The following is a 15,665-nucleotide window of genomic DNA, read 5'->3' as shown; positions in this document are numbered from 1 at the left end:
CCTCTTTTCCTCCCGCCGGTTACCAATGGGGGCTCTCACTCACTCCTCTCAGACTCTCAGTTCAGGGGGTTGCCTTCTGCATGGCCCTCAACCACCTCTACACACCTCCCTCTCTCATCCTTTTCTCTTCCTCCTCGGGCACTGATCATCATCACTTGTGTATGACACATAATCGTTCAGCTTCTGCAAAGAGTCTTCAACTTTTTGATATTGAGTTTTCCGGCTTTGAGATGATCACGCTTGTGTGGCCCATTCATCATTCTATTGTATTTTTTTTCTCATTTAAAAAAAAAAACTTCTGATTGAGGTGAAACCATTTATTCTGATAATCAAACAGGGGTTTGAGTAGAAATGCATCAAACGTTTGGTAAAAGGAGAAAGAAAAGGATGATGAAACTAGAAGACATTATCCCCCCAAAAAGAATAAGTAAACACAGAACTCTTACAACACCATCAACTCAATCAGATCAGGGTTAGGATTGCAAAATGTATGTTTTCCCCGAAACCCTGGATGGAAGATTCCTGCATTCTTGTGGTAAACTTCCAAACAGGATTCCTGGGAATCTTAGGAAAGTTACCTAGAATTGTGCAACCCTAATCAGGATACAATATGCCTAGCAGAAAAACAAGTAAAACAAATCCCAAACACTTATTAGGGAAACTAAGACAAAGACACTTCCACTACCTTTGTTTTAAAGCTCACCTCAACACAAATTGCATTTAGCCGCCCTTTAACATTGAAATTGACATGGCTTGTATACAAATGAGATAGTTGCTCCTCCAGGGGCATTGAGAAAGGTTAGTGGCTCCACAATGCTGAATGGGAGATGAGGTCCCACATCCACAGGCTACTAATGAGCCTCAACAGCTAAAGAACAAAAATATGTTTGATTAGTAAGAGCAAATGAAACCTCCCTATCTGGGATTTGCCGTTCAAATGGGGACTTCACCAACACAAAGGACTAACTGGAAGGGGATATTTCCTGTTGATCAGTACATCCAATGTTGAAATTGCAGAGGGTGCTTTTAATTGTAGCAATGATCAATGAAGAAAAGGACTCAGAAAAGAACAGGGTTTGGTCAAATTACGGTAATATTGTTCTGTGCAGGACTCACTGTGATAATGTGGGCATTCTTTACTTGAGGGCATTGTGTTTCAAGAGAGTACAGTTCCTTAACCAATCTAAGCATGGCAACTACTGCCGACGAGGCACATATTTTCTTCTTCCATGGTCGGCAATCAAAATATGACAAGTACGTCTACAGACGTCATGTCTAACAATGATAATCAAGTCCCATTTTGAAACGACATCACAAAACACAAGAATCCCACATACCAAAAACGAAATCGAAACAGTGTGCCGTCCCTCATTTTGACGACTCGTAATTATGACTTCCGACTGCAATCACTTATTGTTTGTGTTTTGCTGTGGGTTGAGGGGACGGAGGGCCACGGAGTCACATGTATGAGTTCTCTCTAAAGTTCGCCAGACCTTACTGTGGGCAAAGTGATTCAATTGTTAGAATAAAGAACACATGGAAGAAATAAAGAAAGAGGAGAGGAGTTGAAGAGGGTGTAGTAGTCACAGATACCTTAAAAAAAGGTAGAGGTGTGTATCAGAAAACCAGTCAGTACCTGGTGTGACCACCATTTGCCTCATGCAGCACGACACATCTCCTCAAATCAAATTTTATTGGTCACATACACATATTTAGCAGATGTCGGTGTAACGAAATGCTTGCGTTCCTAACTCCAACAGTGCAGTAGTATCTAAAAACAATTCACAGCAATACAAACAAATCTAAAAGCAAAAGAATAGAATCAAGAAATATATAAATATTAGATCGAGCAATGTCAGAGAGGCATTGACTAAAATAGTGTCATTGACTAAAATAGAGTTGATCAGGGTGTTGTTTGTATCCTGTGGAACGTTGTCCCACTCCTCTTCAATGGCTGTGTAAAGTTACTGGATATTTGCAGGACCTGGAACAAGCTGTCATACACGTTGATCCAGAGCATCCCAAACATGCTCAATGGGTAACATGTCTGGTGAGTGTGCAGGCCATGGAAGGACTGGGACATTTTCATGGGGGCCGTGCATTATCATGCTGAAACATGAGGTGATGGACGGCAGATAAATGGCACGAGAGTGGGCCTCAGGATCTGCAAGTGTGTTCGAGGTCTGTAGCTTATGCCTGCCGATACCATAACCCCACCGCCACCATGGGGCTCACCATGTTAACATCAGAAAACCACACGCCCACATGTCATCTGCCCGGTACAGTTGAAACCGGAATTTATCCGTGAAGAGCACACATCTCCAGCGTGTCAGGGGCCATCGAAGGTGAGCATTTGCCCACTGAAGTTGGTTACGATGCTGAACTGCAGTCAGGTCAAGACCCTGGTGAGGACAATGAGTACACAGATGAGCTACCCTGAGATGTTTCTGACAGTTTGTGCAGAAATTCTTCGATTGTGCAAACCCACAGTTTCATCAGCTGTCCGGGTGGCTCACCTGCAGACGGTCCGGCAGGTGAAGAGGCCTTGTGTGGAGGTCCTGGGCTGGTGTGGTTACACATGGTCTGCGGTTGTGAGGCCGGTTGGACGTGCTGCCAAATTCTCTAAAGCAATGTTGGAGACAGCTTGTGGTAGATTGCACATTTTACAGTGGCCTTTTATTGTCCCCGACACAAGGTGCACTTGTGTAACAATCATGCTGTTTCTTGATGTGCCACACCTGTAAGGTGGATGGATTACCTTGGCATGGCAAAGGAGAAATGCTCACTAACAGGGATGTAAACACATTTTTGAGAGATATATGCTTTTTGTGACTATGGAACACTTCTGGGATTTTTTTATTTAAGCTCATGAAACATGGGACCAACACATTACATGTTGCGTTTATATTTTTGTTCAGTATAATTTATCACATGGGGATGTCACAATCGAATGCCAAAACTCCCTCCCACCAAAACAGTTTTTGACCGCACTGTGCCTTTAAATGAATGATTTTTTCATCTCATAAACTGGGTGCTGCACATACTCAGAGAGGCTGAAGAATAAGAAAGGTACTGCGTGAAATGAAAGCCATGACCCAAGTCACGTAGCAGTGTCACAGTGATGAGTGCTGTGGTAGTCACAACAGCAGCCTGTTGTAAACAAGGTCAAAACCTGCCATGATAGGTGGCTGAAAAGCACAACAACCGTAACCTTGTGTTCAGTGGTGAAAGGCACAGAAACTACGACGGGTTTTCTTCCTCTGAATGACTTCAAGTTTAGGAGACGACAGTTGAAAATGATTGAAGATTGAAAGTGTCCTTTCTTTTTCACAGGCAAGGGTATGCAATAAAACAAGCTCTATAAAAGAAACGATGAAAACATTTGTCATTACGTATTATATGAAAGTATAAAATGTAGTGAATACAATACGTTTAGTGTGCATCCATCTTCCCACTCCCTTCCATTGCTCTGTCAGACCGACCCTTCAGCCTAAGCTCTACGACAAACTCCACAAGCTCTCCTTCATCACCTACAATCTATTGCCAGACCCCCACCTCTTTCTTCACAAATAAATATTGAGAAGAGGAGAGAGACCCTATCCCTTACCACCCATTTAGTCTGAAATACATTTAAATGGCTTCATTATTTATCTGCATTAACTGATAAATTATACATAATAGGTGTGGGGGTCAAAGATCACTGTGCGCCCAGCTCCCACTGATTAATACATGTTTTATGTTTTATTTCCTGGAAGTGCTTAGAGATGGAGTGTGTGTGTGTGTGTGTGTGTGTGTGTGTGTGTGTGCGTGTGTGTGAAAGAGAGAGTGATAGAGTGTGTGTGAGAGAGAGAGAGAGCGCAAGAGAGAGAGAGAGATAGAAAGAGCGAGAGAGGGAGAGAGGACAAGAGAGAGATGGAGGACAGGGAGAGTGAGAGAGAGTGAGAGAGTGGAGATCGGAAAGAGAGTGAGAGAATGAGAGAGAGAGAGAACAGAATGATAATTCCCGTTTAGTATGCAAACATCTCTACCTCTCTGGAATATAAATGTCTGAGGGCTGAGATGTGGGATTGTGTGCATACTGCTTGCATTTCAAGAGTGTGGCGAGACTATCAGAGGTGGATGATAGTGGGATGTGTAAAAACCTTGGCTGTGACAACCTTGGCTGAGACAACCTTGGCTGAGAGAGGTTTTGAATAGGATTTATTTTTTACAATTCTGTATGTCTGTGTAGACATCTTCAACAGAAAATCCAGACAGATCATTTAAATGAAATCTGACAGTAATATGACCCAAATTTACATTTACATTTAAGTCATTTAGCAGACGATAGTGATTGTATGCATCACAGCCGGCTGGTGGTAACTTAATTAGGGAGGACGGCCTAATAGTAGTGGCTGGAACAGCATAGATGGAATGGTATTGAACTAATCAAACACATGGTTTCCATGTGTTTGATACCATTCCATTCACTCGTTTTCAGCCATTATTATGAGCTGCACCTCCCCGCAACAGCCTCCTGTGGTGTGGATGTTCATTGCATTTCTCCAGTAGCCCTGCATGTTCAACTCAAGGCTCTACAGTCGTCCTGTCTATTGATTGGCATGGCATGAAATAGAAATAAAGGTCATCATTGAGAAGAGCAACAGAGGAAGACAGTGGTTATGGGGCAGGGAGAGGGTATCATTCAATCTGCATGACTTGATGACAAATGCCATCTTATCTTTGGAATATCTCTGTAAATGATTGATTATGGCTGTGTCCCAAATAGCACCCTATCCCGTATGGGCTCTTGTCAAAAGTAATGCACTACATAGGGCATAGGGAACCATTTGGGATGCTCTGATGTCTTTATTCGTAGCCTAATTATCAATACTGCTCTGCTGGCTAATAGGTTAATAACTACAATATAGGAGGGATTGAGAGCCTGTCATGGGGCATGCTTGCTCATCAATAGGAAGTATTTAGTTCCATTGTGAAATGTATGTGTCTCACACATACTTTATGTACAGCAATGTTATTTTATGTACAGCAACTTACAGCTATGCTTAATAATGCTTACTCCCTTGATAGTTTACATGCTTGTTTGTATCTTACGTTTGCTTGTGGTATATGGCTATGCTACCACCGCAAAAAACGTTCAACTAAAAGCGTGCTACAGAACTGATTAACACTTATTAGCGATTGTCTGCCATCTACTGGACATGACTAGAAAATCCCTGTTTGAATTTCCGAAGCGCAATGCTTTCTCGATTCCTTACTTCCTCCCTCCGTCCTATCCCTCCTTCATTCCTCCCTTCTGTACAAGAGGAGCCCACTTACAAGAATGACCACAAGATGTCGCCCAAGTTTGTTTTATTAATGTAATTGGTAAATTGCGAAGACTTGCCTGTAGCTGTGTGTCGGCCAAAAACCAGTGACGACTATAAAGACAACGATGATGATGCATAACTAATAATAATAATTTCCAATTACAGTCCAAAATTCCAACTTGACCATTGATAAGAGAAACTGTTTGCACAAGAAAATATATAGATCTTGAACTGTATAACATTCACATCCATCTATTCTAACTAAACAAAAATAACCTCAAACTTTTATAAAAATCCGTCCATTATATGAAGGGGAAAAGGTAGGCTTAGGTCCACACATGACCTAGTAACGTATTTCAACATGCAGTACATGATTTCCACGTAATTTCGACGGTGACACCGTTAATGGTTTTTTAATATTAGCATCATCATTACTATAAATAGTTGAACGTGACTGGAATGGGTTCACTGGGAATGAAAAAAGCCCATTTCTTGAAGCGGCCACTGGAGGACAGCACAATTCCGGTATTGTATCTCGATGTCTCGCACTGTATCGCGCCCTGTAGCCTATCCGAGATGGCAGGACACTTTTCAACACCAGTTCGAATCTCTAGAATAGAATAAACAACGTGTAACCGATCTGAAACTTGATAATTGTCTACATGAAATACACCTAGGCCTATATGGGCCTAAACGCTACATATCAGTAAGCCTAGCAGACGAAGCGTTTCCTTAAGAGGTGACTTTATTTCATAATTACAAGTAGTATACAATTGAATCATTTAAAATGCATGTACTTTTTTGGTAATAAAATGGTTGTATATAGCCGAATGTAAATATTGTTCAAAGCTAGCCAAGATATAGGCAACACACAATCGCAATGGGCCTGGTTCTGAACAGCTAATTTAGGCCTGCTGTATATGAAGCAACGGTCGTGAATAATTACAATTCACAATGGTTATTTAGCTCAATAGCATATTGATCATTTATTATGGATAGTCTCTTAATTAAGTACACTAGCTTTTGAGATAAGCATTTCAGTTTTTGCATTGTGATGATCAATCTACCCAATACTTTTTAATATAAAATGTGTAGGCTTTAGCTAATGTATTATAAGAAAATACATGATCGTATAATATTATATGACATAGGATTAGATCACATGAAATGTAATACTAACATATTATAATTGTTTATAATAAACTAGGCCTATAAAATAATACAATATCACGTTAGTTTATATTATGTATTCTTTGAATGCAAAGTTATTCAATAAATAAAGTTGATTTTACAGTTATTTCGCAGTAGGCCAATTGCTTTATGGTGTCTTGCATATTTCTCTGTACTAAAAAGATAAGCATTGCAAATGCTTCAACGGCTAACCATGGTCATCCTTTCCACAGGAAAAAGAGTTCAAGATGCAAAGAGACAGTACCGTTATTCATTCGCTTTATGATAGTTAGGCTACCAATTTCTTTTTTTTACCAAGTTTGATATTTTGTTCAAATGAAAGAATGCTTTTCATGCCATTGTGCTCTGTTCTTCTGACTGCAGATACACCTTTGTTTTAGGAAATAATACAAACTGATATTGCTGTTGCCAGTAGCCTGGGTTTATGATTATTATTCGCAAGACATTATAATGTCAAAATACGACCAAATGTAATTTAACAGACAACGTCCTTCATCAAAAGGTAGCGATTCATTCGGGAGTGAATTCTGTAAATTTTTGCCCAGACATTTTTTGTTTGTTTATTCGACTAAATTATGGGATAGACATTAAATGGTAGTGTTTTGAGATTCCACAAATAACCGAATAAACCAATGTTTTTCAACTGTCTTTGCAACTTCATCCGATAGCCCAAATCACTGATCAATGCCCACAACGATCATTGGATTTTACAAGTGCTGTGTGCTGACGTGCTCTGAGTGTTCCTGCTCTGACTGCTTTGGGACATGGTGCAGGTTGACCTTTCGTTGCCTAATTGTTATTGTGTAGCTGACTCCACTCTATTTACATTCAATTGTACGAAACCACAAGTTATCTTAGACTGGGATGCAAGAGACAAATGTATATTGAGGTCATATCCTTGAACGTTTCTATTCATGTGGGCTGTCTTTGTCCTGATGGTCATTTACGCATCCAGCCAGCGGTTTCATTCCACCACACACCTACAAGTCTCACAACCCCAACAAAAAAAATATATTATTCCAGTCTGTTGTTTTTTGCAAAATAGTAAAGCTATCGAAAATGAAAGCAATTCGACCATGGCCTCAAACTTAAATAGAAAGTGTCGAAGCATTCGTTTAAGAATTATCTGGGGTCTTTTCAGCTAACGTTAGTGAAGGAAGAAGTGTGTGAGTGTGTGTGTGTGTGTGTATATATATATATGTGTGTGTGTGTGTGTGTGTGTGTGTGTGTGTGTGTGTGTGTGTGTGTGTGTGTGTTTTGTTGCACCCTAGCCCACCATATTCAATAATACGAGCTGCAGGCCGTCAGTGCATTTATCATCCTATTACTGCAACAAATCCAGGTCCAATACATGAAGGGTAAAATGAATTACCAACGTTAAGCCGTCAATAAAGTCATTTCTGTAAATGGTGTCTCAGAAGACTCGCCGCGTTATTCAACCGGCTTTATCAGCACCTTGGAAATTACGAGCGGTCCTCTTGAGCGCATAATATTGCCCTGCTTACTTTGATTAAGCGCCTTGCCAGGCAATAGTGACAGTGCTTTTGACCGGCTTTTATTCACTCTACTGTGATGAACGCCAAGCTGATCAGGCGGAATGAAGAGTAATTAAAAGCTATAAATTATATTTTGCGGTCCCTCTCAAGGCGTCTCTTTGTGGGCAAGATAAGAACCGGAGTCCTCATTTACCGCCTGAAAAGGGACTACGTCTCCACAATGGCTACTTGGCTAAATAGCATATTGATAGTGTCCCAATTATAATTTAATTAACTACCCACACTAACGCTATAGCTTTTGGGATAAAGATTTCAATACTAGCATGTTGAATGTGAATCAGTCCTATAGTTTTGAGCAGAATACATTATTTCGTGACTAATTACTCTTATTTATGTGTCATTTTTTTATTGTATCCCTAAGCATGGACAAAAGTTGTCACACAACAAAGAAGCTCGAGCGTCTACCTTGTTGCAAAAAAAATATGAGGTTCTCAATGAACAAACATATAAGGCCTATGTCTCCAATATGTGTTTGTTTCGTTTTGTTTTGTTTGCTGCTATATCTATGTTTCAATCTGGGATTGTAATGTTGGATTTGTAGTGATTTTTAATTAGACTCTCTACCCGCACCCAACTGCACCTGTGGTGTAGCCTATAGACGACAGTGACACAGATATAGGCCTATAGAAATGCAAATTGTATGCCTGTTTAAACTTAATAAAAACGAGAATGAACATAAACCATGTTCAATTTTACGATACAGGCCACCTTGGAATGGGTTTATGAATGATTAGCCTGATTAGAGATATTTTACATGAACACGTCACCATTAGGCCTAATACTTCTTATTATATGTCTGATACAAACGCTCAAACAGACCACCTCCATCACCCCCTACCACCTCCGTCAACTAACCTAACTCAACTTGTCCCCCTGTTTCTTTATAGCAATGTAAATATAGCCTATACCTACAAGCACGTGACCGGTCAAAGTCAGGCTACGCACAGGTGAGGATGATTACAAGCGTTTATCAAGTGATTTATCCATTTGGAAAGCAGAAATTACGCATGCGTAATTATACAAATATCATAGGGGTTTTGTAGCCGAGATGAGAGTCATTTAAGACATGGGTTGCCAATTTGACACACCCATTATTTTAGATACAAAACAGGAAAAACATAAAGTAGAGTAGGAAAAATGTCATACTGCATGTCAATTGTATAGGAAGATATGTATAGGAAAATGTGGAGGAAGAGGACTTAAGAAAAACATACACATGTCACCTTTCAGTGGTAAGAGAGTGGATGACAATCAAGTCGATAGACAAATTAACGGGAACCATTTGTGGCCTAAATGTATAGGTAGCCTATAATATTTCTGTACAAGCCCAATGTCCCTACCATGTTTTCCCCTATCGGTGATGAGCACGGTCATTTGGTATGGAAGAAAAGCGCACCGCTGAGACCCCTTGTTTTGTGCCTAAAAACCATCAATTATTTATTTGCTGAGATTCGTAAAATTCGATTGGACGTCGTCACTTCTGACAGCGCGGATCTGCACAAGTGATTGGTCTATTGCACGTGTGTTGGCACTCACGTGCTTCCGGTTGGTGTGAGAAAAAAAGTGTGTGAGAGGGATAACGGGTTTTAGGAGAGTTTAGAAAGATCGCGCCGACATACATTAGAAAAAGCTAGCGACGTCGCTGCTGCGCGCGATGTGTAGTCATTCGTGGTAGCGCAGGGCTATTGTGACACTTGGATCGCTTTAGTAGGCTAACATGTCGACAGTGTAGAACATTGTCACATATATCAAAAGTATTTGATATAGGCTTCCTTCATAATATAGTCAGATATCTTTTTTTTGTTTGCTATTATTCGGATACGGCATTGAGCAACAAGTGGAGTTTGGCGTGGAGAGTTTGCGCTCCAGCCAAAAGTGTACCAGTTATGGAAGAGCGAATTGATCAGAACAGCCGTGATTCGACTGAGGGAGAGAGCGTGTCCCTCTCCCCGAATCTACCATCTCCTCCAATTTTGCCCCACCAGGCAGCACAGCAGGTACATAGAACGACAAACTTTTTTATTGACAATATTCTGCGGCCAGACTTCGGCTGCAAGAAGGAGCTTGGGAGTCGGGAGCGGGCGCAGACCTCCGGCAGAGAAAACGTCAACCCCTTGGTAATCAGGCCATCTCACGCGAGCAGCCTTTGCCAGGATTCCAACTGCAGTAGTGACAGTACTTCTTCGTCGTCGTCCTCGCCGTCTTCGAAACAGAGCTCGACAAAACAAGGTGAAGGGAATGGGACTACCACAACGAGATATGGAGACACCGCGTCAATAGTGGTTGTGAATGCCAGTAATGGAGGATCTCCACCCGCTAAAGAATCTACGCCGATGTTATGGCCTGCGTGGGTTTACTGCACGAGATATTCGGATCGACCATCATCTGGTATGGCGCTAGTTTCCGAATCATTTTACCCCTGCAAGTCTGAAATGTGAAAGTCCGTTATTTTGGTTATGTTTGGAGTAGGCCTAGCCTGTAGGTCAATTTGAACATCGTAAACATCTCTCTCTCTCTCTCTCTCTGTCACCCCCCCCCTCTCTCTTTCTCTCTCGCGTCGCTTCCTTGTAAATGTATTCAGTTCGTGAGCGTCACGCACGATAGGCTAAATGAAGAAACATACATTGAAAAAGCTAATAATAACAACACCAGCCAAAACAACAAATGATGATAGGCCTGGATTATCATAGTAGGCTAGACTAGACATATGCCTATAGTATTTGCCATAATCTCTCTAACAGTAACAGTAACACAAACAAACACACACATTTGCCACTTTGTTTTGGTGAGAGCATGTATAAACGATATATTAATAAGACTTGGCAGAGCATGTTAGGAAGACCAACCGGGCTTCAATTTGATTCTCCTCCTAATTTGTATTATTCTCCTCAAACCAAAGCAATGGCGAAAACCGGTCCTCCATGTTATCACATTGTTTATGTAAAACTCATTGAAAAGTTTTGCATGGACAAGACAAACTTGAACGGAGTGGACACCGAAACGTCCACTTTAACTGTCGTCGTTTTGTTTTACTATCTTGTTTTACTTCACACCATATACCTATACCTACTGTTAACTGTTAGGCAAGCCTTCGATGTAGGCCGTCTCCAAATTACCCAAACTGCTAAATCAAATAGTTTAGTCTATATTATCTACATAATCCAACCATTATGTCCTTCGATTCGGCCACAATAGCTGACTTTCTTTTCACCTGACGAGCATATTGTTGGGCCTATGGTGTAAATCAGGGTTTGTATAGACTGCCTTGTCAATATGTTTGGGTGTTTATTTTCCACAGTCTTTCTGAATTTGACATGAGATTCAGAATTCAGAAAATATGTATTGATTGACTAAAGTGATTGATTGACTGATTAAGCTATAAGATTTAGGCCTAGGCTATATGAATTGGGAGAAAAACACTAGGCCTATTGGTTTCGATATCTTTCGGGAATGAAATCTGGTAAAACAATGTAGTACTACGAAAATGGAATTAACCCGACAGACTATATAAATGTTTTAGCTAATCAAATAGCCTAGGTTATGTTTTCGGCAAGTAGGCCCTGGCCTAGCCTGTGTATGTGCTTGCTATTGTAGTCCTATTACTGTTATTGTATTAAAAAATAGCCTATATCTGCAGGTAAACGTGACCTCATGTCGTTACATGTTAAGCTATTTTGGCTCATGTTGTTCCAAATGACAAAGATAAAGATGACGTAGGGCTACAGTCCATAACGGGGATGAAAATGTCCAATACCAATATCCCGCCAATTAAAAAGAATAAGGCTATATATAGCCTAGCCTTTGTGTTTATGATAGCAGTAGAAGCATATAGTTGAGTTTCACACAATACAGTATCAAACTGATTTAAACCGTATCCTACAATGCACTGACTGAATTGGGATCCGAGCTTGTTTTTGCAATATACGACCTAATTGTGTTTTTTAGCCTATAGAAATAGTTTTTTCCCCCTGAAATGACAGTCTACATGTTGTTATGTTGTCTGCGTTTTTGGAGAAGTCAATCGAATGGCTGAATAGTAGGCCTTTATAGCTGTTAGGTAACACGTTTGCAGAAAGTGGGCATAAAAATATAAATGATTAATTAGCCTATATCCATGTATCTTCTTCATCGCGATATTAGCCCCGTGTATATGCTACATTATGAACCTCTCAGATGTAATCATGTGCACGCTGCATGGCTGTGGATAGAATAAGCCAAGTATCTCAATACCAGCTTTCAAAACAGTAGCCTTTACGTTCCAGTGCAATGGCGTTTTAGACAGACCTATTGCAATCTAGGTCTAAGCATAGACTAGTGAAATAGTAAATAACCAAATATGTTGCCTTAGTTTGTTTACTTTGACATTTTATGGCACCGAGTTTTTATTACACACGTTGATGGAATGAGCTCGTTAACTGACGGAGGAATAGTGGCTGAGCTGGGGCATAGGTCTACTTGTGCTAAGGAGGACTAACACCATACTGTGTGTTCTCTTGCTTGCACCGGTCTGCAGGGTAGGCCTACAGAAAAAAAAGGCTTGCAAATAACAACAATAGTCTGTTAGTAAGTATAGGCATTTAGTTTGATATTATATTGTTATTATTGGTATTACCAATAGGAAACTATGAAATTCTTAGACCACATATAGCCTAGGCCAAAACATATGCGTACAAAAATAGGCACGCAAACGAGGATAACGGTCTGTCACACCGCTAGGCCTACATTTTATTTAGTTTTGACGTTGCTGATATGTTTTTGGTTATGTATTATGTAATTGGAAGATATGTGTTACTGCATTTATGAAATTATGAATATTCAAATGAATAAATTATGTCAATACAACTGTTCATCATTTAGCCTTGTTTGAACCTTGCGTCTGGGGTAAAATGGTCGCAATGACTGCAAACACACATTTAGCCATGAACAATATTTATTACATTGCAATACTCCATTGTTTTAGTCATGTGTAAATTCATGTTTGTTGGGCCTAGGACTAACTGATATTTACGTGTTCGTTTCACTGTTGTTTCTACATCAGGCCCAAGGACACGGAAATTGAAAAAGAAGAAAAATGAGAAAGAAGACAAGCGACCCAGAACCGCGTTTACGGCTGAACAACTGCAGAGACTTAAGTCCGAGTTTCAGGCAAATCGCTACATAACAGAACAACGGAGACAGTCACTGGCCACAGAACTGAATCTCAATGAATCCCAAATCAAAATTTGGTTTCAGAATAAGAGGGCAAAAATCAAAAAGGGGAATGGCTACAAGAACGGCCTGGCTCTCCAACTCATGGCCCAAGGACTGTACAACCATTCCACAACCACGGTCCAAGAGGAGAAGGATGATAGCGAGTAAATTCCCCCCTCGTGCAGGGCAAAATAGACGCTGAACTGAAGCAGAGTGCTTGAACTCTTTTGTGAACTGAAAACGAAAGAGGTAAATACGATTTGACTGGGACAGATGCTATTTAAAACCGATTTCTGTTTATGATACAGTATATGGACATAATTATATAAAATATGAACATTATTAAAGTTTATATATAGCCAAAACAATATGACGTTGTATATATTTAATTTCAGGTAAGGTTATGTCTGTATCAATCCCTACTTGCTGGAGATTTAAACTTTTCTTTTTCTTATGATGTTGTTGGCCATTGTTTTAGTATAAGTGTCTGACTCATAGATTTTTTTGTGTGATTTCTGTCGCCCCTCTCCCCAATCTCTCACAATTCTACAGACTGCGTTTCTGAACCGACGTGCCAAGCCAAAGATTTTAATATGTTCAGAGAATATGTAGTCTGAAATAAATAAAAATGTAGAATGTGCTACAGCTTCATTCCTCATTGAAATGCTATACACAAAGCGTAGTTTGTGAATCGATTATAACTATTAGCTTTCAAGGCCCAGGACTAACACTATGTCGTCTAAATAAAGACCGAAGAGACAATGACCAAATATGGGGTATTTTGTTGAGCTTTCGGGACAAATATACAACTTCAGTGACATAATTATTTCTTGTAATGCAAAACAAACCTACCTTTTTACATTTTGTTCTGACATCTAAGACATATTCTTCATCATAGACTACGCGTACCTTTTTAGTGAGTTAATTCAGATAATGTTGACATGCATATATTTCCCACGAGCTATGCCATTTGCTATACAAACATTGCTTGTTTTAATAGGACAGAAGGTCCAGGCGTGCCTCTCTATGTGCAGCCTAGCCTACCTTAAAAAGCCTACACACTCACGGAAACCATGTACTCTATAGGCAGGCCTATATCCGTCAAGGTCACAGTGTACTCACGGAAGTTATTTTTTATTATTCGTTTATTGGGGGGGCGACAGTAGTAGTAGTATTACGATTAGTAGGCCTATTGTTATTGTTCTTTCTTCAATAATATTGTATTACTATGAGTACACGCATTATCTCGGCCCTCATCATTGGGATACACTGTATGTCTACATTTCGGCTAATGGTATAAAACATGGTGATGACGTTTCTAAATGGCAGTGGTGGAAAAAAGTACCTAATTGTAATACTTTTCAAAAATATGCCTTTATACAAAATGCCTTTATACAAAAGTAAATGTAATTGCTAAAATATACTTAAGTAAAAGTATAAATCATTTCAAATTCCTTATATTAAGCAAACCAGACGGCACAATTTTCCTTTTTTCTTTCATTTACGGATAGCCAGGCCACACTCCAACACATTTACAAACGAAACATTTGTGTTTAGTGAGTCCTCCGGATCAGAGTCAGTATGGATGATCAGGGATGCTCCCTTGATAAGCAAGTGAATTTGACAATTTTCCTGTCCTGCTAAGTCCTACTTTTGGGTGTCAATGAAAATGTATGGAGTAAAAAGTACATTATTTTATTTAGGAATGGAATGTTGTGAAGTAAATGTAAAAGTAGTCAAAAATATAAATAGTAAATTAAAGTACACAGATACAAAAAAAAACTATTTGAGTAGTACTTTAAAGTATTTTTACTTAAGTTCTTTACACCACTGGTGGCTGGTGTCTTCTCCAAGAAACTGCGTGGCTCAATTCAGAAAGTCAACATCTCTGTGCAGTGCTTTAAATAGCACTTTCAGTCTCCTCCTGAAATATATAAGGATAATAAAGTCGACACGCTTAGGTTTTTTAAAACTTGACTACATGACTACAAAAGTATTAAAAGCTTTTAGAGATAAACATACATGTAACAGAAGATTAAGTTCCACTGAAGTGAATAGTGAACACGTTGCAAGAATTCACCATATGAGTTAAAATGCTTAAGAAAAAAAATCTAAAGCTATATGCAACGGATGAGCAGGCGGACACACACATACACACACACACACCCACACACACACACACACACCACACACACACACACACACACACACACACACAAACACACACTGTATTACATGATTGCATTGTATAGGATACTATCTCAAAACTTGGCCTTGTTGTAAAGCGATATTATTATGGCAACCATCAAGATGACGTTCCGGCCAAAACAACATCAATTCTGCTCTTGTTAAGTCAGCGTCCCCTCCCTTACAGACACACACACACACACACTGTATTGTATAGGATACTGTCTCATAA

At 39.8% G+C, this 15,665-nt stretch overlaps 1 protein-coding gene across 1 annotated transcript; it reads left to right on the top strand.

Annotated features, from left to right (window-relative positions):
- The first annotated feature begins 9,652 nt into the window (after positions 1 to 9,652).
- LOC115129972 (homeobox protein engrailed-1-B-like) lies at positions 9,653 to 13,902 on the top strand. The gene is made up of 2 exons (XM_029660763.2): positions 9,653 to 10,444; positions 13,095 to 13,902. The coding sequence occupies exons 1-2, from the start codon at positions 9,943 to 9,945 to the stop codon at positions 13,412 to 13,414; spliced, it is 822 nt and encodes a 273-aa protein (XP_029516623.1). The 5' UTR covers positions 9,653 to 9,942; the 3' UTR covers positions 13,415 to 13,902.
- The last annotated feature ends 1,763 nt before the right edge of the window (positions 13,903 to 15,665 follow it).

Source organism: Oncorhynchus nerka, linkage group LG5 (assembly GCF_034236695.1).
Source record: "Oncorhynchus nerka isolate Pitt River linkage group LG5, Oner_Uvic_2.0, whole genome shotgun sequence".
Lineage (NCBI taxonomy): Eukaryota > Metazoa > Chordata > Actinopteri > Salmoniformes > Salmonidae > Oncorhynchus > Oncorhynchus nerka.
This window is presented reverse-complemented; position numbering and strand designations above follow the sequence as displayed.